At 54.4% G+C, this 27,496-nt stretch overlaps 1 protein-coding gene across 7 annotated transcripts in view; it reads left to right on the forward strand.

The window, feature by feature from the left end:
• The window catches only part of PC (pyruvate carboxylase), a 102,046-nt gene that overhangs the window by 59,887 nt on the left and 14,663 nt on the right, over positions 1-27,496 (forward strand). For all 7 annotated transcript variants that reach the window (XM_012665619.1, XM_012665617.1, XM_012665620.1 and 4 more), the window contains 8 exons: positions 19,596-19,731; positions 19,865-20,049; positions 20,253-20,418; positions 20,551-20,696; positions 20,842-20,959; positions 21,300-21,451; positions 22,993-23,111; positions 25,243-25,405. In XM_012665619.1, coding sequence (XP_012521073.1) covers positions 19,596-19,731; positions 19,865-20,049; positions 20,253-20,418; positions 20,551-20,696; positions 20,842-20,959; positions 21,300-21,451; positions 22,993-23,111; positions 25,243-25,405 — 1,185 coding nt within the window. The remainder of the gene's footprint in view (positions 1-19,595; positions 19,732-19,864; positions 20,050-20,252; positions 20,419-20,550; positions 20,697-20,841; positions 20,960-21,299; positions 21,452-22,992; positions 23,112-25,242; positions 25,406-27,496) is intronic.

Genomic DNA, 27,496 nt, shown 5'->3' on the forward strand with positions numbered 1-27,496 from the left:
GCTCAGTTAAATTTAAATTTCAAATAAACAACAAATAATTTTATCGTAGAAGTATGCCCTAAATATTGTATGTTATATGCTTAAAATTTTTTGTTAGGTCTGTGCGTGGTGGTTCACACCTGTAATCCTAGCACTCTGGGAGGATCGCTTGAGCTCAGGAGTTCGAGACCAGCCTGAGCAGGAGTGAGACCCCCATCTCTACAAAATATAGAAAAATTAGCTGGGCCTGGTGGTGTGCACCTGTAGTCCCAGCTACTCGCGGGAGGCTGAGGCAGGAAGATTGCTTAAGCCCAGGAGTTTGAGGTTGCAGTGAGCTACAACGATGCCACTGCTCTCTAGCCAGGGTGACAGAGTGAGACTCTGTGACTCTGTCTGCCCCCCGCCAAAGAATATTAAAAGAGCTTTCGGTAGGAACATGCACAGATTTCAATACAGATTGAAAGCTGCTTCACTTCCCTTCTCCAAGGTTAGATAATCACAACAGAAATTTTAAAAATCTCTTATACAATCAGTCTAACATTTTGCTATTCTAGAAGAATCACTTGACCTGAACCAACTCATTCAGAAAACTAAATTCTGTTAAAAGTCCTTCAGAGGGAAGTGGGACTGCTTTTTCTAATATGTATCTTTTGTTGCTGGTACTGGCCAGATATTTTTCTTAAAGTTTAATGTCAGTCATCTCTGATGCAGCTTCAACTCGTTATTCCTGAGCAGCTGTAGCAAATGCGTACCTTGCATGGCAGCAGGAAGTCTCGCTGTCTGCAAACTGATCTTCTTGGGTTGTTGCTTTGCTCTTTTGGTTGTGCCTTCTGGAACGTGACGTCTACCTTTCTCAGCCTTGATGAAAAAGCTCTTAGCCATTCCAAGCCTTGGCCGAGTCAGTGCAGTGGGTGACATATGTAGCCAGACACCAGTATATTTTACAACTGGGACTGTCCCAGAAAGTCTAGGTGCTTTGGTCTCAGAGGAGGAGGTGTTCTTCATCCAGTTCAAGGCCAGTCTTTCACGTGGGCCTAGAGCCTCCCTACCGGACCCATCCCTCTCTTTATCCCTGCCCTCTCAGCTCTCCTCCTCCCTCTACCTAAAACTTGCTAAACCCCCTCCCATGCAGGAGGCGGTCTGCCACATACGTAATGGAGAACTACTCATGTCTAGAATCCATAAAGATTTATTACAACTCAGAAAAACACAACCAGCCCAGCAGAATACTGGGCAAATGGTATGAACAGGTAGTTCACAAAAAAGAAAACCTAAATATATGTCCACACTCATAAGAAAATTGCCAACTTCACTAATAATCAGGAACTGAAAATTAGAACAAGATACCAGTTTATGCCTATAAGATTGACAGAAATCAAAGTCTGGCTATGTAAGAGTTGATAAAGACATGGTGAAATGGAAATTCTGTTCTACTTCTGGTGGTTTCGTAAATTATTAGGACAACGACTTTAGGGTGATATTTGGCAATATTGACATTTAAAATGTGCCTGTCGTGTAATGCAGCAGTTCCAATTCTAGGTATACGTCCCAGAGAAATTCTTGCACATTCTGTCTGTAGGGTCAAGGTTATTCATTTTTAACATTTTTAATTGACTTTTTTATTACTTGTGTTTTCAAGCATACACAAAAAATGAAGCAAATAGTATAATGAACTTCATGTACCTGTTGCCTAACTGAATAATTATCATTTTGCCAATCCATACAACATAGTTTTTAATAGCTAAAAATTGGAAACCTCTTTGTCACTTTCTTAGTCTGTTTGGGCTGCTATGACACAACCATAGACCGAGTAAACCACAGAAATTTATTTCTCACAGTTCTGGAGGTTGGGACATCCAAGGTCAAGGTTTTGGCAGATTGGGTGTATGGGGAGGGCCCACTTCATAGACTACGCTGTTCTCACAGGGCAGAGAGGCAATGGAGCTCTCTGAGATATCTTTTACGAGGGCACTAATTCCATTTAGGAGGGCTCCTCCCCCATGATCGAGCTCCTCCCAAAGGCCCCACCTCCTAACGCCATCACATTGGGAGTTAGGATTTTAACGTATGAATTCGTGAGAACACAAATAGTCAGTAGCTGTCCCTCATCTGTGTGTGGGTAAACGGTGGCACATACAACACAACATTATCCAGCCATTAAAATTAATGAACTGGGTCTACTTGTATCAATGTGGATAGATTTCAAATATTAAAATGGGTCAAAAAAGCAAGGTAAAAATGGCTATCATTTAAGAAAAATATTGAAACAAATATATGGCTATAGTCACACATATATCTGATCAATATAAAGTCAGCACAGGGATGTGTATCCAGCACCTCTGAGGTGTGGTGACCCTGGGGGCAGAAAGGAGGAAAGGTATAGGGAATAGGATTAGGAAGGACCACAGGGACACTGCAACTGTTGTACAGTGTGGTTTTCCATTTTGTTAAGTTTAACTTTTATCAAAATACATGTGGACACTTCTGAAAGTCAAATTGTGCCGCAGGCTTATAAAAGCCCCGCAGTCCACTGTCCACCTGTCTCCCCGTGATTGTTTCCCCGAGACAACCCCTGTGACTCCTGGCTCTTACTTGCCTGTCCCCAGTAGCGTCTGCTCTGTTCACCCTGTTCTCCTGTGGGAGGTCTAGCGTGCTCTCACTGCCCACTCGCCCAGACACGGACCCGCTTTCCCTCCCTCCACCCTCCCGGCATGGTGATGGAATCATTTTTGTTTAAGTACATTTTCAGATTTTACATTCTTAAAATCAAGTAAATATTCACATCGGAAAATACAGAGTGTGTACTATGGTAGCGTCGTCTTGTGTAACTTCACATCTTCCTGGAGGTGATGCTCGCCTCATTCCCTCATCCGCAGACAAGCACACTGCATGCACATTGCTGGTTCCTCTCCGCTCTTTCCAAGACCAGGTGATCCGCCTTTGCGCTGGTTTGTTTAACCCCTGCTCCCTCCTGGAAATGCCCCCTCCTGGGAGCTTTCTGGCATCTGCTGCCACCGCCACTGGGGGTTCTCTAGGCCTGCTGGACGGCCGGCCGCCCGGGACTTCTTTCACCGTCACCCTGAGAATTCCTTTTGCTTCCTATGTGCTGGCAGTCCAGGTGCCTGGATCCCTTGTCTTCCTCATTCTTGGTTTATTTGCTGCTTTGTTTTGTTAGTGCCCATCCTAGAGCTCCCCGGGCAAGTAGGCACACGGGCGGTAAACTTTCCAGGCCGGGTGTCTGAGAATGCCTGTATTCACCCCACACTTGATTGATAGTCTAACTGGGTAGAGAATTCTAGCTCAGAAAGCATTTTTCCTCAGCAGTTTGAGGACATTGCTCCGGTAGCTTCTGGCTCCAGTGTCACTGTTGGAGACTGTTATATGTGACCTTCTTTTGTCTTCAGAAATGTAGCAGGGTGAAAGATGGCCCCCAGAGATACCCAGGCCCTAATCCCCGGAACCTCTAAGTGTTACCTTATGGGGAAAAAGGGCTTTTGCAGAAGAGGATCTTGACCTGGGGAGATGGTCCTGGATCATCCCGGTGGCCCTGGATGCCGTCACAGAGACATGCACTGAGGAGAAGGCACTGCGGAGATGGAGCTGGAGATTGAGTAATGGGGCCAGGAGTGAAGGAGTGCAACAGCCACCAGCAGCTGGAAGAGGCAGGGGACAGATTCTCCCTAGAGCTCCAAGGGAGCGCAGCCCTGCTGGTGTTGGCCAGGGAAGCCGATACTGAGTTTCTGGCCTCCAAAACTGGAAGAGAATATATTTCTGTTGTTTTAAGCCCCGAAGTTAGTGGTAATTTGTTACCGTAGCCTTAGGTAACTAATGCAGGAAGCTTATGACATCCCTTCTGATCCTTTTTCCGGTGGGTCTTTAGGCGTGTCACTGGGCTCTCAGAGCCTTTTTTTTTTTTCTTTTTTTGAGACAGAGTCTTACTCTGTCGCCCTGGGTATAGTGCAGTGGTGTCATCATAGCTCACAGCAACCTCAAACTCCTGGACTCAAGCCATCCTCTTGCCTCAGCCTCCCGAGTAGCTGGGACTACAGGTGTGCACCACCATGCTCAGCTAATTTTTTCTATTTTTAGTAGAGATGGGGTCTCACTCTTGCTCAGGCTGGTCTTGAACTCCTGAGCTCAAGCCATCCCCCCACCTCGGCCTCCCAGAGTGCTGGGATTACAGGCCTGAGCCATTGTCACCAGGCCTCAGAGCTCTTCTGACACTGAATGAGCATCCTTCAGTGCCCCGTGGACAGTCCCCCTCCCCCCTCTTTTCTGTTCTCCCTGTCTGGATTCCCAGGTAGCTGGATATTGGACTTGCTGGACTGAGTCTCTTATTTTCTTACCTTTTCTCCTGTTTTCCATATGTTAGTCTTTCTGGGTAATGTCCTGAGCTGTCTTCTAATTCTTCTATTATTATGTTTAAAAATTTCTGCAACTCTATTTTTAATTTCCTAGAGCTCCTTCTTTTGTTGCCTTTTTAAAATAGCTGCTACTTCTTACTTAATGAATGCAATAGCTTTTCTTGTTTCTCCGAGAAGATTAATTACCGGCTTTCTTTTTTATTTGAGACAGAGCCTCGCTCTGTTGCCGAGGCTAGAGTGCTATGGCATCAGCCTAGCTCACAGCAACCCCAAACTCCTGGGCTCAAGCAATCCTCCTGCCTCAGCCTCCCAAGTAGCTGGGACTACAGGCATGCACCACCATGCCTGGCTAATTTTTTCTATATATTTTTTTAGTTGTCCGGCTAATTTCTTTCTATTTATAGTAGAGATGGGGGTCTCGCTCTTGCTGAGGCTTGTCTCGAACTCCTGACCTCAAGTGATCCTCCTGCCTCAGCCTCCCAGAGTGCTAGGATTACAGGGGTGAGCCACCATGCCCGGCCTACAGGTTTTCTAAATATCTACTCTTTATATACATTTCTCCTCAGAGTCTCCTTTTTTCAAAATTCCTAATTCGTTTTGCTGAATTTTTGGTGATTTTCTCAAATATCTGGTGATATTTGGCTGGCCGTTCATATTGAAGACGGTGACACCAAAGCCGACTGCAGTCTGGTCAGGGGCGGAGCTGGGTGGCCAAGGTGCTCCCCCCTAGGAGATGGAACTGCAGGCAGCTTTTCCTTGGAGAGCCCACTGAGTGTCGGTGGCTGCAGGACTTGTGGTTTCCTGGAGAGGAGTCCCTCGGTTTGCTGCCTGGAGACGAGCCTGGTGACCCGACCTGCCTGGAGACTTGCGTTCATTCCCTGCAACTCTCTGGCGCCTCACACCCTGGACCAGACCTCACGCGGTCACGTGGTGGTCAAGAGCAAGGCCCTGCGTTCCAGTGACCAGGGTGTGCACCTCAGCTCCAACACATCCTGGCAGCACGCCCTTGGGCATGTGATTCCACCCGTCCTGCCTGAGCCTCAGTTTCCATAGCTCTAGACCTGGGAGTGGCATGCGACCCTATCACAGGGGATGTCGTGAGGACTCACCGATCAAATGTAGAGGACACTCTGAGACCTGTGCTGGCACATCTGGGGGCCACAGAGTTTGCTGTCACCGTTATTCCACTGGGCATGGGAGAGTCCCCTGGCTGTGTGTGATGGGGAGAGTAATCTCAGGCTGTAGCCAGGCCTCTGTTTGTGGCCCTCCCCTCCTTCCTACCTTCTGAGCCTCCCGGCCCATGAAGTCCCGGACTTCCCTCGGTCTGTGGCTTGAGTCACTCGCTTGGCAGGGCTTCCCCCTCCATGTGCTCCTCTCCTCTGTCATTGCCACTGGTTCATATGCCGGCCATTGTCCAGGGGTTTCCTGACCTCTGTCATCTGCTGCTGTCAGCTTTCCCATTCTTTGTCCCTGTGGGCTTGGTTTTTTAAACATTCCTCTCCCGTAGACCCAGCTACTCAGGGGGCTGGGATGGGAAGATCACTTGAGGCCAGGAGTTCCTGACCAGCCTGAGTAATATAACTTTCAAAAGGGGATAGTAATAAATCCCTATATTTGACCCTCTGCATTTCACCAGACCTATTTCTTTTCTTTTCTTTTCTTTTTTTTTTTTTTTTTTTTTGAGACAGAGTCTCACTCTCTTGCCTGGCCTAGAGTGCCATGGCGTCATCCTAGCTCACAGCAACCTCAAACTCCAGCCTCCCAGGTAGCTGGGACTACAGGCATGCGCCACCATGCCTGGCTAATTTTTTCTATTTTTAGTTGTTTGGCCAATTTCTTTCTATTTTTAGTAGAGACGAGGTCTCGCTCTTGCTCAGGCTGGTCTTGAACTCCTGAGCTCAAATGATCTGCCCACCTTGGCCTTACAGGTGTGAGCCACCGTGCCCGGCCTTCACCAGACCTATTTCTTAACATGAAATATGAAGCAAATATGTCACTGTAGTTCCGTCAGTTTATTCTTAACTCAGGGACACTATATTGCTAGCTGTATTGTCTGTAGTCTTCAAGTGTTTCATTAAAAAAAAAAAAAAAGCTTCCTTCATTCTAGTACCCTCTAGCTCATCCTGCCTTCCTCTTATGTAAACATTCTGAAAGTTCTTATCCAGACTTAGGGGAGTTTGAAGTAGAGACCTCCTCACCTCTCAACTCACTCTGTCCTCACCTTTCCTTCCCTCCCTCTAAGTATGCTGGTACTGTTTGGGCCACCAAGGAGCCCTCTGTTGCCCAATCTGGTGACTTTTTTTTTTTTTTTTTAATTTTCCTTGTCAGAGCCCTGCTGCCTTGGACACTGGTCATCCTGTCCTTCTTGGAGCCTTCAGCTCCCGCGACAGCACTCTCCCCGTGGCTCTGGGTGTCCCTTGGTGTGGTCTCTTCTCCCCGCTCCATCCTTGGCTGTGGGTGTTCCCACATCACCTCATCCACCCTCCACTTTCGTCTCCTGAGCAGGATGGGGGTGACTCCCGGGTCTCTACCTCTAGTGAGGAACTGTCCCTACTCAGGGGACTCACACCCAGCTGCCTGGTTGTCCTCTCCAGCCAGATGCTCTCAGGGTTCAAAGTTGAGTAGCTGGTTTCTACCTACACCTGCTTGTCTGTTTTTTAATTTGGTGTCACCACTATTCACCTCGAGACAGGACCCCAGAGGCATCCTCCCTGTTGCCTCTTTGCCTCCCGTTTCGTAGGTGCTGTGGATTTTATCTCCTCAGCATTTCTTGGCACACACCCCTCTGCCATACCTGTTGCCACCACCCTGGTTCAGGTCCTTGTCATCTCTTGCCCACACTGGAACATGTTCCCAGCTGATCTTCCACGTCTCGTGTTTCCTCCTCAAACCTGGCTCGTTCGGCACTGCTAGAGCAGTCCCTCTGTCTCTCCTCTGCCTGATTTTTCCATGGCATCCCCTGACATTGAGGACACAGCCCCTGCTTCTTGCCAGGTATGTGAACTCTGGACCTAGTGTAGGTGTCTGCCCTCGGGCTCCTCTTAAGCCTTGACTCCCTGCCACGGTGGGACCCTCGCCAGCTGTTCACTCACTGCCTCATCTGCCTTGGCTCCAGCCGCCCCACACCCGACCCTGCTCCTCTCCTCCTCTGCCTCCATTTCCCCCACTCCTCTGGACGTCCCTTCCTCCTCCCCAGCCTGGTGTCCTTCCCTGGGGAGGTCCTCCCGCTCACTCTGTCCAGCTCCCACTCAGCCTGCCCTGGCCGATCACAGTCCTAAATAGCTGCGTGCTCTGGAAGTCCCCGCTGTGGCCTGTATCAGGATGAGCAAATGAGCGACAGGGACATTTTTACTGTTGTTATGCTTCCCCAATCCCTGGTTTGAGGGTCTGTGTAGGTTCTGGTCGTTTGCAGGGAATCTGGGTGTATTAGTTTCCTGGGGCTGCCATAGCAAAGTACCAGAAACTGGGTGAAAACAACAGAGATTTATTGCCTCCCAGATCTGGAGTCTAGAAGTCCAAAACCAAGGTGTGGGCAGAGCCATGTCCTCTCTGACAGCGCTAGGGAGGACCCTTCCTGGCCTCTTCCAGCTTCTGGTGTTTGCCGGCAGGCCTTGGCCCCCTTGGCCTGTAGATGCCTCATTCCAGTCATGTGGCTGTCATCTCCCTGTGTCTTCGTATCATCTTCTGTGTATGTCTGTCACTGTGTCCAAATTTTCCCCTTTTCGTAAGGACACCAAGCATATTGCATTAGGGCCCATCCTAGTGACCTCATTTTCACTTGATCGCCTTGGTGAAAACCCTATTTCCAAAGAAGGCCACATTCTGAGGTGCTAGGGGTTAGGACTTCAACACATCTTTTTTTGTGGGGACACAATTCAGCCCATCACATTGGGTGACACTCGCTTATCCTGAGCTTGCCAGGTCCCAAAGTCCCCAAGACCTCTGGAGTCCCTCTCTAGTCCAGCCAGTGTTCATTCCCAGTCACCTTGGGACGAGGGGAGTTGAGGGGGCAGGGCAGGGGGGCCTGAAGAGGGTCAGGAAGCTCCTGGACCACCTGCCCACGTCTTCTGCATCCTGACGCCCATCTCCCTGCACGAAAGCATCCTCCAGTGTGTTTAGAACCGAGTCTTCGCTGCCCCTGACCCCCTCACCTCACTCATCCCTGAAACTCAGCTTCACTGGTTCCCACCCTCAGTCTGTGTCTGAGTCCGTTCAGGCTGCTGTGACAAAGTTCCCCAGACTGTGTGGCTTACAAACAACAGAAGTTTATGTCTCACAGTTTTGAGGCTGGGAAGTCCAAGACAAGGTTCCGATGCGTGCATGCTGGGGGGACACGAACATTAAGTGGAGCAGCCTGTGAGGCACTTTTTGCTGGCCCTGCCCTTTTGACCTTCCTTGTGTTCTGTCAACAGCATTTTGGGCTCTAATCTACACGTAAGGGACACTTGTGTGTCCCGCTAGATTGTGTGAGCTGCTCCTAGGAGGGGCCGAGCCTTACTGATGTTTGTCTAAGTGTTCCCTAATATTTCTGGGCAAAGCAAACTCATTGTGTGACCTGGAGTATCCACCCATTCATTCATTCCCAGACATTTATTTCATTCTTGTGTCAGGTGCTGTGCAGAGTGCAAAACAGACCAAGGATCCTGCACCCAGGGTCCTCACGGTGTCTGGTGAGGGAGACAGACGGGTCAAGAAATCACTGTAACATTAAATGCTCCTTGCTGAGGGCCGGGACATGACATAATGGAGAGCCCCCTAAGCAAACAATAGGCATGGCGAGGACAGTGACAGAGCCATGCTGGAAGGAGATGGCTGCCCCATGGAGTGTATGGAGCCTGCTGCAGGGTGGGGCAGGAAGGCATTCCTGAGCCAAGTCCTAAAGGATGTGGAGGAATGAGGCCGAGCGACCTTCCTGACAGTCCAGCGCCGGTGCTTCCCCTGCCCACGATGGGCCTCGGGCTGCGGCGGGCGGGAGTACTGGCTCCTTTTGCACCAGGGGGCAGTGTTGGCCCTGAAATTCTCACTGCCTTCCGAAGAGGCTGGGTCAGAGCAGCCACCTCTGTGCCAGCAGGCCCTGTCCTCTACCTGCCACTCCCTTCCCAGCCCTCAGGACACCTCACTCGCCTCTTTTCTCTGAGGTCCCCTTTGTCCCCCAATGCACAGGTCCTGAGACCCACAGTGCAAGTTGTCATAGTGCCACCCTTTCCCCCTCTGCTGCTGCCTTTGAATGGAGGGTTGCCGGGGGCGATGAGGAGCCATGCTGGCGGGCCAGGGCTGTTAATCCACGGGAGGCAGCTGTGGGCAGCCCTACAGACGTGCCACTGCCACCACCACCGCCACTGGTGCTGCTGGCAGCCCTAAGGCCCCAGACCCAGAGACCAGCTGGCTGGAGTCTTAGCAAGTGCCATGTGTCTCTTTCTGTCTTTGGTATTGTCTCTGTCCTGTCTTCTGTGTCTGTCACCTGCATTGTTTCTAGTGTCCTCCCTTCCATTCCACCCACCCAGAAATCTCAGCCTTAGTCTGTCCTTTCTTGGCACTTTGATATCGGTCATTGAAGCCCTGAGAGCCAGGCGGAGTCCTCTTTTCATCTGTCCCCATTGCTGCCAGCCCTGGGGCCCCATCAGACACGGGTAGGACAGCGCCCAGCAGTCTGGAGAGAGTGGCCCCGTCTGTCCGTCAGGGGCTGCTTCTGCCACAGCGCAGAGTCCTCTGCCAAGAAGTCTTCCTTTCTGGTTCTGACCTGTTTTGCTGGCAGCTGCTGAGCCTGGCTGGGGGCTGGGGTTGGGGCGGGGGTGCTGATGCCAGGGGTGGCCAGTAGGAAGTCGATGTGTAGGAGCCTTGTTAGCATGGACATTCCTGGGGCCTGTGTCTGAACCTTCCTCCCTTCTCCCCGCTCTGGCTGCTCTCCAGTGCAGCTCTGAGATGGGTTTGCTGAGGGACTTGGGGCCTGGCTGGCTGCCCCCAGAGCAGCACCCTACCTTGCCTTTCCCTTCCTCTGGCCTCACCCGCAGCTGCGCTCTGAGGCTGCAGGAGGTGCTATGTGAGAACAGGGAGATTTGGGATGGAAGTGATGCGGATCCCAAGAGGAACATTCCAGGGCCTACGGTTTGGCTGTAGCAGCTGTTAGGGGGCCACCCTACCCTGATCCCCACATCTACTCAGCACAGTGGCCATATTGCCTGGACCAAAACCTGGATGGTGACAGCGGAACTTTGTGCTGCTTCTGGTTGCAAGAGGCAGCCTGGGAGATGTAGTTTAGACCGAAGTAGCAGGATTTCCAGGGGCATTTCGATGATTTATTAGACAAATTGAAATTGCCCTGGCTTATCTGGGACACATGGCTGCAGGCTCTCTGGCAGGAAGCGAGGAGTGCCAAGGGTGGCCAGTGACAGACAGTTTTTATCAGGAACGGGTTTTTTGGTTTTGGTTTTTTTGGTTTCTAAGTGCCTGTCACACTGTCCTTCTGATGAAAGCCACAACCTGTTCTTTTAGTTCAGTGAAGACTCGGTGAGCCCTAATGGGCCAGGGCTCCTGCTCTGGAAGGTGGCACATCCAGTGGGCCCAGATCTGGCTCTGCTGGTGACCTTGGGTGTGTTACTGAATCCACTGCACCTGGTTCCTTATGTAAAAGGGCGGTGATCAGGGGTTGTGGGGTTCGGTGTGAGTGCGTGGAAAGCACCGTGCCGCAGCCCGTGCCTGGTCAGAGCAGAGGCTCTGCCAGGGTTGATGCTCAGCCCCCACCTTCTGGCCCCGGCCCGGCGCGGAGGTGTCCTGCAGGGTATTGAAGGCACCTTCCTGACTCCATAGTTATCACTCCTTTCTGGAAGGGAGAATGCTGAGTTTATTGATCAATGCTGGAGGAGAAAACTGAAGCTGGAAGAGAAGTAGAAGCTATCTGTGGACTCATCCTGAGGGGCAGCAGGGGAGAAATAGGTGTTGCAGACACTCTACTTCAATGTGGCTTGTTCTTGCTCAAGAAGAGTTATTTACTCATCCCAAGTGACAGTCAAAGCTGTCTTATTTCCCTGTCTCTAATGCGCAACCTGAGGCCCAGAAAAGGGATCTGTCAGCTGGCATTTGCGGAAAATAGCAAATGGGTCTCTCTGGGCTGTCAGCCTGGGGAGGAAGCAGGGGAAAGGATCTTTAGGAGGTGATGACTTGCTATTTCCCCCATCACGGAGGTCAGAAAAGGGAAGTTTTGCTTGTGTGTGTCTCCAGCAGCAAGCAAGACAACGTGGTGTCCCCTGGGGTGTGTAACCTGAGCCTGTGGCTGTGTTGGCAGGATGGCAGGATCCGGATCAATGAAGCCGCTCCCGCCTGGGGAGGTCCAGCAGCCTTCCCTCTTGGCTCGGCACAGAGCAGGAAACTGGCAGGAAAGGTTCTGGGTCAGTGGATGCAACTCAGTCCCAGTTTTCTTTCTTTCCAAGATGCAGGTTCGTTAATGAGGCCCTTGGTGTTTTTAAGGAAGCTTCTCAGCCAAACTGTCACCATCCTTGAGGACTTCTCGATTTCTAAGCACCAACCAAATACCCAAAAAGCAGGGCACAGCGTGCAGCCGCAGTGGGAGACTGGGCCTGGCCCCACGCTGCTCCCGATATCTGGCCATCACCTCTTCTGTGCCCTGCTGTGAAAATGACAGGATGCACCTGGACCAGTGCTGGCCAGAGGCCCGCGGGCTGGAGACACTTTCTGGGAAGGTGCCATCGTCAAGAGAGAGGCTGGCATTCAGACACCTCCAGGATGCCAAGACCTGGTCCCGTACAGGCCAAGGAATGGGCCGGGGGGTGGGAGTGGGGCGTCCCTTTTAATACCAGATAGGACTTCTGGGAGTTGGAGAAAGGGCATTTTTGTACCTGAGGCCTTCTCGGCTTTGGGGGTGGCATGAGATTTGGGAGCGGTGGGATTCTGCCCGCTCAGCTCTTCCCTCTGGACCATCCCAGACCCCTCAAACTCAACAAGCTGGAGTGAGCTTATCCCACAGACGCCCTACAAAGGCTCTGCTTCCAGGAGAGAGGGCTTGTGGAGGTGGCCCACGCCTGTCCCACAGAGGTGGCCCACGCCTGTCCCACAGTAGGATTTCTCCCAGCTTACATTGATTCTGGAAAGGCTCGTGTTTCAGGCCCGGGAGGCCAGTGGGATCTGGTAAGGGAAAAGCTGGGTTAACCAGGTTCTAAGAAGGGTGGAGACGTTCTGGGAATAAGGTGGTATTTTTATCCATCTTTGTATCTGCAGGGCCCTGTCCATGCCTAGCATTGGGTGGGGGTGGGGAGAGATGGGTTGGTGGCAGGGGTCTCGTGTGACTACAGCGGTGAGCTGAGCTTCAGGACCATGTCTGGACTCTGAAGGGCAGTGCAACCCTCCCCACCAGCCTTCCCAGACCCCACAGTGCCTGCTGGTTGACATTTCTATGCCTTTAACCTCACGTGGCAGCATGTCCTAAATCCATCATATAAGTCCGCCCTCCCCTCTCGGCTGCTTTCCTGCCTCGGACCACCTCCCTCCTAATCATGCCCCGTCCCCAGGGGGGTCAAGGCAGCAGGCTGTAGGCTATGGATCACCTACTCTCTGCATGACCCTGCCTCCCCACCTCCCTGCCCTGCCCAGCAGCCCATGCTGGCCTCGGAAGGCTGGGTGCTGCTCAGGGGTGCCCCTTCCCCTGATTGCAGCCTTGGCCACAGCCCAGGCCTCCAGCAGCCTATGCCTGAGAACACTGTGACCAGGCCAGTCACCTCAGGCAGAGCAGCAACTGGCCGTGGCTCCTCCGGCACCATCCTCTGCGAGCTGAAGGCCGGAGTGCCTGGCTGGTGCAGGGAGAGTGCTCTGGGACAGGTGTGGCCCCCGCACACCTGCGGCTACGGAGCTGCCTTTGTCAGGTGTGGGTCTTCTGTGCAGAGTAGTCATGAGCGTTGGGGGCAGGTGTCTGCATGTGGCAGAAGTACACGGTGTGCTGCTGCCTGTGGGTGTGCTCTGAGTGTGCGGGTGCCACATGCTGGTTCCCCCATTCAGCAAACTCTACTAAGTGTTTGGTGCTCGGCTGGCCTGGCTCAGCGGGCTCCTGTGCTGCCTTGCAACAAGGAAGGCCCCGGGGGAGGTGGTGCTGGGAAGGTCTGGGCGTGGGGCACCGTGCGGTGTGCACGGCAGGGGCTGGTGCGGATGAGAGGGTGCAGGCCTTCGGTTTTGTGGGGCTGCGGGATTCCTTCTCCATCCCTGCGTTTGTCTGGGAGCAGAGGGAAGATAGTGACAGCAGCTGACAGTTATCTCCCAGGCATGGCACGCTCCAGACACACTGTCCCAGGATAACCTGTGTAGATTGGGGTGGTGGAACTTGATTTTGCAGAAGAGAAAACTGGAGCCTCAGTGGTGCCGGGGCAGGCAGGGCTGGGCAGACCGAGCCTGCTGACTGCAGGCCTGTGCTGGGCCATGCCTGGGGAAGGCTGCTCTCTGCCCCACTTTCTCCCTGCTCTGACTTCAGCCAAAGGGCCCTGACCTTTTCCCTTCTATAAACATCTGCCTGGCACCCCAGGGAATGGTCTGTTTTCCTTCTCTTGGCAGGGACACGAGGGCTCACGGGACAGTCCTCTGCCCACAGCCTCAGGTTCTTCGAGAAGTGGGACTCCTGAGGAGTCCCTTGCCCACCAGGAGCAAATGAGGATCAAATGCAGGGGTGTGAGAGGGTTCGCCAAGGCGGTGGCAGGCATCGCGGTGCTCCGTCACTTTCCTGACTGAGCTGAGGAGACACTTGGTGGCCGCGCTCTGGGGCAGGGCTCTGGAGGTGACTGGCCTTTGGCATAACTTCCAAGGGAATCTCTTTCTTCACCTGGAAAAGGAAGTAAGGAGGAAGCGCGGGGAGGAGGGCAACAAAATGACCTATTCACCCACAAGATGATGGGTAAGTGCCCAGGTGGTCGCAGGAGTAAGCCCACCCAGGTGGAGAGAAAGATGGTGCCTCCAGGAAATATTTGGTATCTCCCCTGGGGGTTTGGGGATTGTGGTGTGGCAGCCACGCGCCCTGTGAGGCTGCTCCCCTGGGGCGGCAGTGAGGTGGGCGAGGCAGCCCTCCTGTGTGGGGGCGCCAGGCTCCTGGGAGACCTGACAGCCAAGCGCTGTCATGGGGGGCACTGCAGGGGCTCCCCTAGCCATTTCTGCAAGGGTCTTCTTATCCCTTTGGCGTATGTCTTTATTTTTTTTCTAATTATAAAAAATACATCCCCAATGGAAAAAATATGGAAATTTTCCCATATGGAAATACAGAAAAGCATAAAGAAGGAAAAAACACTGCACCAACTCTGTAGCACGCGGGCGTGAGTGGGGTGACATGCTGTCCCACAGTTGTTGCCATTGCTTTGAAAACTTCACGAGGTCATGTTGTTTATTGTTTAATTTTCTTGGTTTCACGTTATATCATAAGCATTTCCCGTGTCGTCAGAAACCCATGTAAGGCATTGTTTTGAACGGCTATGTAGTGTCTGGATAGGTGCCACCGTGTCCAGTCTCTAAGTTGCTTCTTGTTACCTGCTGTCGTAAATGATGCTGTTTTGAACATCTTTCTGCATACATCTTGGTTCCCACTTTAGAATATTTTCTTGGGGTGGATTACTAGAATGGTACTAACCAGACTAAAGGGTATAAATATTTTAAAGGCTCTTGATAGGTTTTGCAGCAGCTTTCCAGGGAAACTGCCCTGATGACCAGACAGTGCCTAGGAGTCTGCAGCAGAAATACTAGCTGTGTTTACAACATGGTCGCTGCCGTCGTAGGCAGAAGGGGCACCTCGTTGTTTTATTTTAAATGTCTTGTTTTTTTGAGGTGAAACCAGTTAAGGTTCATTAGCCACTGTGTTTACTGTTCTGTTGCTGTGTTTGTCCCAGAAGAGCCCTGTACCTCTTCTTCACTTTACCCAAGATGATAGCTTAAGCTCTTTTCTTTTCTTTCCTTTTCTTTCTTTTCCTTTTCTCTTCACTTCTCTTCTCTTCTCCACCCCCCCTCCCTTCCTCCCTCCCTTCCTCCCTTCCTTTCTTCCTTCCTGTTCTCACTCTGTCACCCTGGCTGTAGTGCATTGGCAAGATCATGGCTCACCGTAACCTTGAATTCCTGGGCTCAATCCGTCCTCCCGTCTCGGCCTCCCAAAGTGCTGGGATTACAGGTGTGCACCACCATGCCTGGCATATTTTTTTTAGTTTTTGAAGAGATGGGGTCTCACAGTGTTGCCCAGGCTGGTCTCAAACTCCTTGCCTCAAATGATCCTCCTGCCTCAGCCTCCCAAAGTGCTGGGATTACAGGTGTGAACCATTGTACCCGACCACGGGCTCTTTCGTCACAGCCCTGTCCCAGCCCTGAGCAGAGTAGGCATTTGGTGGCCAGGACAAGGGCGAGATTTGCACCCATACCTGTTCCCTGGTGCCAGCACCCACCTGCTTCCAGCTGGGAAAGAATTCTCCTCATTGTGGGCAACTTCTGGCTTCTGCTGACCACTCAGAGCAGAGCTCAGAGGGTCAGGACGGCCGCTTGCAGATCTGTGAGTGGGAGATGACGGGGCGATAACCTCTGGAGTTCATTCTGCTCTGAGTAGGGTGTGTCTCCACACCTGAGCTCCCGGTGGATGCTCTGGGCACCTCTTGTGCAGCAAGTATGAGGCTGTAACTCCCTGATATTATCTCCTCCAACAGTATTGGCAGTAGGTACGATGTTTTTCACTTGTCATTTTGAAATGACTTCAGACTTACAGTGAAGTTGCAAGAGTAGTACAGATAATTCTCTTATCCCCTTGCCCAAGTGCCCCATTACTACTACCTGCTTCGTTGTTCCTGTTTTTTCCTGAGCCACTCGAGTGTGAATTACAGACATAATGCCCTGAAATACTTCAGTGTTTTTTCCTAAGAATGAGAATATTCTCCGACATAACCATGGTCCAATTATCCAGATCAGGGATTAGCATCACCACAGTTCTGTTTCGTCCACAGACCTCATCAACTTTGCCTGTAGTCCCTCGACGTTCCTCACAGGAACAGAAACCCAGGAGCCAGTCCAGGATCACATGTGCATTTTGTCATCCTCTCTTTAGTCTCCTTTAACCCGAAACCATTCTTGAGTCTTTGTCTCTCATGACCTTTTTTTCCTTCTTTTTTTCTGAGACAGGGTCTCGTTCGGTTGCCTGGGAGTCATCATAGCTCACTGCAGCCTCAAACTCCTGGGCTCAAGCGACCCCCCTGCCTCAGCCTCCCAATTAGCTGGGACTACAGATGTGTGCCACCACCCCCTAATTTTTCTATTTTTTGTAGAGACTGGGTCTCACTTTTCTTAGACTGGTCTCGAACTCCTGGCCTCAAGCAGTCCTCCTGCCTCAGCCTCCCAAAGTGCTAGGGTTACAGGTGTGAGCCACTGCACCTGGCCTCTGATGTGTTTGAGAGTCCATGCCAGCTATTTTTTGGAAATTCCCTTAATTTGGGTTTGCCTCTTGCTTTCTCTGAGTAGATTCAGGCTGTGCGCTGTGGCAGGATCCCCACAGGAGCATCGCGTCCTTCTTGCTGGATTGTATCGGCAGGCGCGTGATGTCCCCGGTGCTAGTGGAGTAAAGCTTCGTCTCTTGGTCACCGTGGTGTCTGCCAGGCTTCTCCACTGTGTAGTTAATAACAAGGTATATTTTAGAAAGATGAGGAGCGCAGAGCCCAGCAAGGTTACTCTGCCCACATTGTGCATAGCTGAGTGTGAGCTGGGTACCCACCTCCGGATCCAGTTCACTGGCTCCTGGTCACACGCAGTGGCCCTGTCTCAGTCCCCATCTCGTCCCGCCTTTGGGAGTCACAACTCGGCTGATGCCCCATCCTCCTGGAGCACTCGCGCCTGTGCGAGGAGCCTGTGCTCCCCGCCTTCCCTGTCTCCGTGTTGGCTCCTCCTGGCCCAGAATCCCGGTGTTGGTGCACCAAAGGTGCAGCTGGCCCCCTTCTCTCAAGGACGTTCTCCCTGGCTTCAGAAGCCACCCACTGCCAGTGCCACCCAGGGTTTCCCCACGCCCTTGCCTCTTCTGGAAGCCCCCGCCCCCAGCCCTGCCTGTTTCTCTCTTATCCTTCCTGCAGCAGGAAAAGGCATCTCCACCCACCTCCTCATTCAGGATTTCTTCCTTCCCCTTGTCTTCTACAATGGATTGCTCAGTGAATGGTGCCCCGTGTACCCCCAAACAGCACCCTAACCCCACCCGACCCCAGAGCCCCCACCCTGTCAGAGGCTGTGCGTCTCAGCTCAGCCCCTGCATCGCTCCCAATGTGAAGCGCCGTCAGTCCCCGCTGCTTGCCTGTCCAGAGAGATGCTTTCCAAACATGCATCAGACCATGTCCCTCCTGCCCACAGCTGGAGAGGTGCCACGACCACCAGGCCCTGTCCACGCCTGCAGCCCCCCCATGCCACGGCCTCCACCCTCCAGCTCACGGCCTCCCTCTCTCTGGCGCACACCACGCTCAGTATTCCTGCGGCCTTTGCAATTGCTGTTCCTTCTACCTGGAGTACCTTCCCTGCAGATATGTGCGTGGCCAGCTCCTTCTCCCCATTCGGGTCCCAGCTTTTGTGTCCCCTCCTCAGAGAGGCCTCTCCCGACATCCAGCTCCTATGCCCTCACTCCCGGTCATTCACAAGATGTCGCCTGTTTCTTACCTTTGTGGCATTTGTCGTTATCTGGAATGATCTTATTTATGTCTTGTTTTTCTTTTCTTTTTTCCATTCGCGGGCAGAGACCTTCCCTGGACACAGAGTGCGTCACTGTCGTGTTCTCAGGCACCCGAGGCCTCGCGCCGGGCCTGAGCGGGGTCTGCGCCCCTCGGGGCCTGCCTTTCCCTCCCCGGCTGTGGGTCTTTCCTCCTCTTCTCTTTGCTTTCTCTTCTTTCTTTCCCCCTTTCCATATTATTGGCCATAATGTGACACTGAGGTTTTTAAAATATTTATTTATTGAGTACGTTTTAAAGTTCCTTATTTAAAACAAAATGGCTGAGTCAAGCGTCTTAAACTTTTACTGAAAAATGATTCAGACGGTCAAATAAGGCACTGACGCAGGGTGAAGAGACTGGATTCGGGTTCGAGCTCTGCTCTGGGCAGCTGTCTTTTTAGACTCATCTGGGCCTTGGTTTCCTTCATTTATAAAATGAGGGCCTGGTGACCTCTGAGGTCTCTCTACATTCTGGGATATAAGTTGTCCTCAGTTAATTTAAAAAAAAATCTTTATCATGGTAAAGTACACATAACATAAAATTTCCCACCTTAACCATTTCTAAGTGCACAGTGCATTAAGTCCATTCACATTGTTACGCAACCATCGCTGCCACCCAGCTCCAGAACTCTTCTCAGCTTGCAAATCTGAAACTCCCCATAAACACTAACTCCCCGTCCCCCTCCCCCAGCCCCTGCCACCCGCCATCTGTCTCTATGGATTTGACTACTCTAGGGACCTCATATAAGTGGAAGAACCATAAAGCGTTTGTCTTTTTGTGACTGCCCTGTTTCCCTTGCCCTTGGTTGATTTTTGTTAGTGATTTCTTTGGTAGCCTGAGTAGAAAGAAAGGTTCCTGCCGCTGTTTGAAGAAAGCTGCATTTTACTGAGCAGAGGCTTCTTCCTTAGAGAGCACATTGATGAGGACTAGCTCTTCTATATAACCCGCCATTACCCTCATTTCCTAGCTGGCCAGGACCCTGGGGACGAGGACACCACAGGGTGGGGGGTGTAGGTCTGGTGGGGGAGTTCTGTAGCCTTGGGCCTGCCCAGGCTGGTGTGTCGGAGCAGAGGGTGGCAGACACTGATGATACAGCTTCCTTGTCTACCCAGGGCTTCTTAATGTCCTCTGAAATTGCTTTAAGAGCTTGAAGTGTTGTACTTTTAAAAGTTGTAGTGTGTTAGTCCGGGCATGGTGGCTCATGCCCATAATCCCAGCACTTTGGAGGCTGAGGCAGGAGGATCGCTTGAGCCCAGGAGTCTGAGGTTGCAGTGAGCTAGGCTGATGCCACTGCACTTCAGCCAGGGCAACAGAGTGAGACCCTGTCTTGAAAAAAAAAAAGTTTACAGTGCCTATTAGAATATTAAGGTCAGTTTGGGGTTCTATTTGAGTTTGGGTTTGCTCCCTTCCCTACAGCCTGGGAATGTCATGCCTATCCAGGAGTTGAGGAGGGAAATGGCGATGGGTTTTATGTGGGGTTGGGTGAGGGCCCCTCACTCTTTCTGGGGAGCCTTGGTCCTGAGGCTTCTCTAACCTGAGCTCTGACTTCCATCCCCAGATGCTGAAGTTCCAGACAGTTCGTGGGGGCCTGAGACTCCTGGGTACCTGCCGAACCTCCACCGCCCCCGCTGCCTCCCCAAATGTCCGGCACCTGGAGTACAAGCCCATCAAGAAAGTCATGGTGGCCAACAGAGGTGAGCACCACTGGGGCCAGCAAGAGGAGCCTTAGCCTTCCTCTTCTGCTGTTGCCCCAGCGCCCAGCTCTCCACCCCCTTCCTGCCTCTCCTAGCGCACAGGAATCTAACCTCTGGTGCCCCTGCCCCCTAGGCGAGATTGCCATCCGTGTGTTCCGGGCCTGCACAGAGCTGGGCATTCGCACCGTGGCTGTCTACTCGGAGCAGGACACGGGCCAGATGCATCGGCAGAAAGCAGACGAAGCCTACCTCATTGGCCGCGGCCTGGCCCCTGTGCAGGCCTATCTGCACATCCCAGACATCATCAAGGTGGCCAAGGTGTGCCAGAAAGGCTGGCTGGGCCTGGGCAGCAGGGACCGGGGAGGCTCGGGGTGCCTGGGGTCTTTTGAGGCTGGGACCTGGTCGTGCCCACAGTAAGCGTGTGAGTGGACGGACAGATGAGCCAAGCGGGTGGAGGGGGGGAGGCTGGCCAAGGTCTGCAAGGCCACCGAGGGGTACTAGCCTCTTCCACCCCCGCACAGGAGAACAACGTGGATGCTGTGCACCCTGGCTACGGGTTCCTCTCTGAGCGAGCGGACTTCGCCCAAGCCTGCCAGGATGCTGGAGTCAAGTTCATTGGGCCGAGCCCAGAGGTGGTCCGCAAGATGGGAGACAAGGTGGAGGCCCGGGCCATCGCCATCGCTGCAGGTGAACACGGCGGGCAAGCCACGGGCGGCCACGGAGCTCCTGGAGAGGGGCTGGCAGGGGTGTCTGTTTCCTTGCTGGGTCTGGCCGGGATTCCCACCTATTACAGAGGCCCCCACGCCTATCTCCCCACAGGTGTCCCTGTCGTCCCTGGCACAGACGCCCCCATCACTTCCCTGCACGAGGCCCATGAGTTCTCCAACACCTACGGCTTCCCCATTATCTTCAAGGCTGCCTATGGGGGCGGGGGGCGTGGCATGAGGGTCGTGCACAGCTATGAGGTGAGCAAAAGTGCAGGCACCCAGGGCTGGGAGCAAGGCAGGGCACCCCGCCGTGGGGTTGGGGGTGAGGCACACAGAGCTCGTGGCAGAGGGCAAGACAGAGCTGTGGGCCCGACGTCTGCTCAGCCCTCGCCTGCCCTCCCAGGAGCTGGAGGAGAATTACACCCGGGCCTACTCGGAGGCTCTGGCCGCCTTCGGGAACGGGGCGCTCTTTGTGGAGAAGTTCATCGAGAAGCCGCGCCACATCGAGGTGCAGATCTTGGGTGAGTAGGAAGTGTTCCCAAAGCCAAGGTGGCACAAGGCAGGAGCTGAGGGGCCCCGATCCTTCTGGGTGCACAGTGGCTGGCTTTTGGGACAGCTCTGGGGCCTGTTGGGGCACCCCCAGGAGCTCTTCCAGAACCCTCCCTCCAGAACGTGGGCTCTGGGAACGGGGCCGGCAGTCGGGTCCCTAAGGCCTCAGTTGTGCCAGTGTCTCTGCTGCTGCCCCCCACCCCCCGCTGGGAGCAGGCACCGACTGGCCACAGTGGTTACATCGGGGTTGTCGGGCATTTGGGGGCATTTAGATTCCAGAAAAAGCTGAGCCCGGCTTACTTTCCATCCCAGGGGACCAGTATGGGAACATTCTGCACCTGTATGAGCGGGACTGTTCCATCCAGCGACGGCACCAGAAAGTGGTTGAGATTGCCCCTGCAGCCCACCTGGACCCCCAGCTCCGGGCGAGACTCACCGGCGACTCCGTCAAGCTTGCTAAGCAGGTGAGGAGCTGGAGCTCGCTGGGACGGAGCCCGGCAGCTGAGGGCATGGAGCCCTCCCCACGCAGAGACGGGCACCCCTTCCCCGGGCAGGTCTCACGGCAGGGCACAGGGTTCCCACGTGGACAGCCTGCGGGGAGCAGGGAGGCCCAGGATGACCAGGGAGGGACGGGGAGGAGGAGAAGGAATCTCGTGGAAGCCAGAAAGTGGGGTCTTTAGCATCTTTTCTGTGTGACAGCAGAGGCAGCGGGCTCAGGGGCCAGGCCCAGAGTCCAGGATGGCTAAGAAGAGGGAGGGAAAGAGCCCTGGCCACCCCTCAGCTCTCTGCTGCACAGACCCGGCTTCTCCACGGCTCCGGCTCACCCCACAGTGAAGGGAGTGGATTCAGTGGATTCTGTCAAGATTGAGGACCATTGTGAAGGCATTTTGTCCTCACTTGCTTGGTCTCCCGCCTCATATTCACTGCAGTCCACGTCCTCACTCAGGTCCCTCTGCCCATCTCGGCCCACCTGGGAGCTCTGCAGATTCGGGTCGGGGGTGTGGAGGAGGCAGGGGTGCCCAGCGACGGCCTGCCCCCAGGCCTGGCTGGAGAGCACCTGCCATGGCCAGGTGTGTGGCCAGGGTCCTGCCGCCCTTCTTCCTGTGCCCCACCTCCTGAGAGCCAGGCCTTCCTAGCAGCCAGGTCCCACACTGCCCCAGGCCACAGCCCCCCAGGCAGGGCCTGATTCCTTCCAGAGCAGAGCCACCTCCGACCTCTAGGCAGCCTGGGCCAGAAGATGTGACAGACACCAGAGGAACTGTAACCTTCCCCAAGCAGAAAGCCAGGGCCTGCGCTCCGCAGTGAGGCCTCGGCCACAGTTAATATGAGGCATTGATTAAGATCTCATGGAGAGTTGTGATTTGGGTTACCTCATAGGAGTAATTTTACTGTAAGTTTGGTCTTATTTATGGGCTTATGCCATCTCTCATTGCATAACAGATTTGAGGGAGATGATTTAAATCTAGTTTGTGGTTTGGTAGGACCAGAAGTGAAACTGGATTTATGGTTGAAATTTGAGTTAGAGTCATTATCTGTTGGTTCCTCTCAAATGACATCTCTTTGGGTGGTGGCCAGAGGCGACGATGGAGTAGATGAGGAAGGAAGTTTCTGCAAACCCCTCCAAGAGTCTGGGAGAGCCTGGGTCTCCAGGTGTGAGCAGACGAGGAGGCCTCGGCTGGCAAGCCCGGGAGGAGCTCGGAGCCCAGAAAAGGCTCCAAGTCTGGGGCGGGTGCTGACATCTTGTCCCAGACAAGCTGGGTGCAGCTCTTTGAAGCTCCAGGGAGACCCTGGATCCCAGTGGAGTCCTTGGGAGAAGCGTCCAGGCAGGGGCATGGCCCTGGGTCCTAGGCACGGGCCTCCTGCGCGGGCATGTGGGGGCAGAGCGTGCTGCAGGCTGTTCTTTTATGGAACCAAGCCGAGGGGTGGGACGGGATCCCTGTCCCGGCTTCTGTTGGCTCGCTCCTTCCCCTGCCTGCCTGCACCTGCTCACGCGGCTGCCCCGCAGGTGGGCTACGAGAACGCAGGCACAGTGGAGTTCCTGGTGGACAAGCACGGCAAGCACTACTTCATCGAGGTCAACTCCCGCCTGCAGGTGGAGCACACTGTCACCGAGGAGATCACAGAGTGAGTGGGGGCAGATGCTGGGAAGGGGCAGTGGCCGCGTTCTGTGTAAAATCCACGTCTAGTGGCCTCTGAGAGGGCCGGCGGCCAGGAGCCCGCTCGCTCTCCACCTTGGTGGGAGCAGCAAGGGATCCAGGTGCTTAATGTTTTTAAAACATCATTATTGCAAAAGTATCACCCGGTTATCTAAGAATTAGTAGAAAGGAGCAAATAAAAATGATTGGGAGCCACATCGCTCAGGATGCTGACGTGTACCCACGGCCAGCACCGTGCTCTGCGTGCCATGGAACCCTCGTGGCTGCACGTGAGGAAGGTGCCCATCAGCCCCCTTTACCAGATGAGGAAACCAAGGCTCAGAGAGGGTAAGAGGGTTGCTCAAAGTCACACAGCTCAGACCAGAACCCAGTTCTCTAGTCCTGCCTTCAGCTGTGCCCGCTCTGAATCTTTTGGTATCTTTCTTTCCATTTTTACTTATGTTATTATGTAAATAGTTTGATGCAATTGAGATGTTTTATATAGAATTTTTATTTCACTTTTTACATTTAATATTCAATAGTTGTTGCAGGCATTCTCCCAGGCTACTATTCTTTCCAAACACTTCCAGCGGCTGCATACCACTCCATCATCTGTGCACTTCGTAGTTTATGCAGTCCTGTAGTATTAGGCAAGTAGGTGGTTTCTGGACTTGATGGTTATCGAGGGTATTGGTTATCGTTGTGTGCCCAAATCTCGGACTTCATCTCTGAGGAGTTCCGAGGACAAACACCTTGCTGAGATTACCTGAGCAAAGGTTGGCACGTCTCGCCTCACAGCCTTCTAGATTCATCGTGCCACTGTGTTCTCCCACAAGCACTGAGTATGGGCATTTTTTAAAAACCTGCCTAGTTTATAAATGACAATTAAAATGGCTTTCACTGTTTCAAAATACATATTTTGAGCAATTTAAGTGTTTAACCCTGGCTTTGGGCCAGTCCGTCTCGCCACGGAACGTTCCTGATTCCAGATTCCAGTTCCTTCCCCAACCCCTGACCCCACCTGAGACTGAGGGTGCAGCCAGGGTCCTGACGCTCCCGAGGCGAAGGCTGGAGCCTTTGCCGACGCCCCAGCCTCACACTCTGGCTCCGTGAGCCTTTCCCCATCGTGCCGCTGGGAATCGTCGTCAGCCTCGAACCCGCCCGGAGGCTGCCCCGTCCGGGGTGGGGGTCTGTGCACCCTGCGGCAAGGATTTTGTCCGACAGACTGGGTTCAGGCTCCTCCCGGGTCCGGAGCTACGTGGAGCTTGGGCAAGCTACTGCCTCTCCTCTCCTCGAGCCCCTCCTCTGACAGGAGTGAGAGCGGCCGTCCGAGCACTGTCGTGGAGAGCAGGCATGGGCAGAGGACGGCCCTGGTCTGTGGCGTGCGGACACGGTGATAAGCAGTAATTGTCCTCACGGCTATGAAGTGACCTAGAAGGCAAAACAGAACGCTGAGGAAAATCTGCCAGTGTAGTTTCCAGACCGTCCTTACCACAAGCCTCGGTGACAATAAATTTAAAACCTGGAGCTTTTTGGTTTTTTTTAACAGCTGTCCCACTGGGATTTGTTGCTCTCCTCAGGAGCATGGCAGTCAGAAAGGCTGAGCTTATAAAACTGTGCAAAGGTAGAGAGGCTTGTACTCTAAAATCGCCTCTAGGGCGTCTGGGCACATGCCAGCACCCAGCTGCGCAGGCCCTCCGACAGCCGTGGTTCTTGCTGAGCTGGCTTCGCCCCTGTTCTCTCACGGACCGCCCCCACGCAGCCTCCCCCGCAACGTAGCACACGGGGCTGCAAGAGTGGCGTGTCCCAACCTCCGACCTAGAGGTCTGCTAAAGCTTCACATCTAGGCTTCCAGGGACAAATTGGGCTGGGGAGACGGGAGAATGGAGAGACCCCAGGGGAGCGGGCGGCCTCGGTCTTTCAGCAGGCCCCGTTCAGCTGCTGCGCTGTCACTTAGACCGCAGAGCCTCTCCCGGCGTCCTGGCAGGAGCAGGGCAGGGGGCGATGGAGCCACGGTCAGGAGCAGCTGGCTGCGAGTCTGCGGCCATCCCCTGCTGCGGGGCCAGCCACCCCCGCCTCACGCTGCACTCCCTCCTTCTGTCTTCTTTTGCCGCCTGCAGCGTGGACCTGGTCCATGCCCAGATACACGTGGCCGAGGGCAGGAGCCTGCCCGACCTGGGCCTGCGGCAGGAGAACATCCGCATCAATGGCTGCGCCATCCAGTGCCGGGTCACCACGGAGGATCCCGCACGCAGCTTCCAGCCGGACACTGGCCGCATTGAGGTGGGTGACATTCCAACAGCGATACGCTAGTCTCAGCCTGAGTGACGATTCTCGTGGGCCAGGCCGCCACTCCATGGCACCCAGAGCTGCAGTGCCAGGTCGCCACGGGCCGGCCGTCAGGGAGAACACGCTCTTGGGCCGCTCTGAAGCCAGCGTAGAGTCACGGGAGTCGAGCAGGGCCCAAGAGGAAAGGGAGGCGTTCTGGGCAGAGCAGCTGCCCGCACTCGGGCTGGGAGGAAGCCAGCGGGGAGTCGTGTGGGAACGAGGAGCAGGCCGGCTTCCTGGAGTCACGTGCGGGGTCCCCAGAAATGAAGCCCAGCCCTTGACTCTTCTGTCTTCCGCCAGGAGCCCAAATCCTTGCTGCTGTCAGGGTGGATGGCCAGACCTGTCCTGCCCTCAGGCGGAGGGAGGAGGGCTGGCAAGGCAGGACCCACGGCAGGGGCAGCAGAGGACTGGCCCTGCTGTCCCGGTGGAGGGAGAGCCATCAGGAGTGGGAGTCAGGGAGATGGTGGTGCAGTCAGGAGCCCCAGAGGCAGAGTCCAGGGCTGCCAGGGGCTGCGAGACGGCAGCCACGGCCGGGGAGAGAGCTGGCGTGGGAAGGATGCCGGTGTGGGCCGTGGGAGGAAGGAGTACTCCGGGCACAGTGGGACCTGTGCCTTCTGTGGGAGGCTTCCTGTCAGCACCAGGGCCCAGCCAGTTGGTCCCCAAAAGCTCTCTCTCCCCTCCCTCCTAGCTGCAGGCAGGAGCCCTCGGGCCTGCTCAGGGTGCCCGTCCCCCTCGCCTTCTGGGTCCTGCGTGTCGGCAGCGCCCACCAGCCTGCTGGTCGCTGCCTCCCCATCCGCCTGAGCCCCTGAGGAGGCAGGACACTGGGGACCCTGGCAGAGGGCCCAGGGTCGGGTGGGGACGGCAAGGCAGGGATGGGGCGCTCTGGATTCTGAAAGCCACAGAGCTCGTAGAGCAGCAGGCAGCTGGCCACCTGCATCCGTTTCTGGAAGGATCAGAGCCTATAGGTGGGGGCAGCCTGAGGCCGAGCTGCCCAGCGGCCCGGCTTCTCTACTCCCTCCACCCCCACTTCCAAGCCTGCCTCCTTGGACCTGGTTTACCACAGAGTATTTTTAGCCGACAGTTCCTGCTCACAGCTGAGCGTTCACCCTTAAATATTTTATTAAGTTCCTCTTTATTGAACACAAGCCTCTGCCCCTTATCAGGGGGAACATGGTACAGCGGGTGTCCCAAGCCCCTCTGGGCTGTCCCCTGACTCCCCGTCTTCCTTATGTGCACCTGGCGGGTCCCCCACCCCTGGGGAGGCTCTCCCTGCGGGAGCTCACTCTCCCCACAGGCCTGTCATGAGTGCCACCGCATGTGCGAGTGTTAGCACCACCCTCTCCCCCCGACACCCCCAGCCTGTCTCCCCTGCACTGAGCCGCCCTCCCTGCTTCCTCGGTCCGTGTCCGTAGGTCCCCCTGACCCGCTCGCGCTCCCAGTTTGCTTCTGTGCTGCGACGGGGGAGCTGGGGCCCACGCACTGGGTGTCTCTCCCGCATCTGGCGCTCTTCCGCCCTCAGTATTTCCGTATCTCCGTCCGCTTCCCCTGTGCCTCCCCTCCCTGTCTTCCCACTCGCCCCTCCTGCAAGGAAAGGGAAGGACAGGGGCGTGGGTGGGTGCTGAGGCCTTCCCCATCACCCGTATGTGATGGCCAGCCCGGCTGGTATCCCGTCCTCACTCATTGTCCCAAAATGTCCCTGCGCCAGTCTGCATTTCCTTGCTTATCTGGGAGCCCCGAGGCGCGTTAGCAGGGACGTATGTCAGCGGCTGGATCTGCAGTGTCTGGCTTGCAGTGGACACCCCATCCCTGCGACACATGAACGAAGGGACACGTGAATGAATGGAGGCAAGAGGGTTGGTGAGGCAGGCAGCAGAAGGTCGGAGGGTTTTGGCCCCGGGAACAGAGGCAGGCCCTGCCGCCCAGGCCCTCTCTGTGCCGGGCTGGGCCATGCACACAACCCCGGGCTTGGCAGGGCTTCTCCTCCCTTGTCCCTTCCATCGCATCCCAGGGAGCAGGCTGCCATGACCGTGTGGGATGGGGGAAGGG

Source organism: Propithecus coquereli, unplaced genomic scaffold, assembly GCF_000956105.1.
Source record: "Propithecus coquereli isolate 6110/MARCELLA unplaced genomic scaffold, Pcoq_1.0 Scaffold120, whole genome shotgun sequence".
NCBI lineage: Eukaryota > Metazoa > Chordata > Mammalia > Primates > Indriidae > Propithecus > Propithecus coquereli.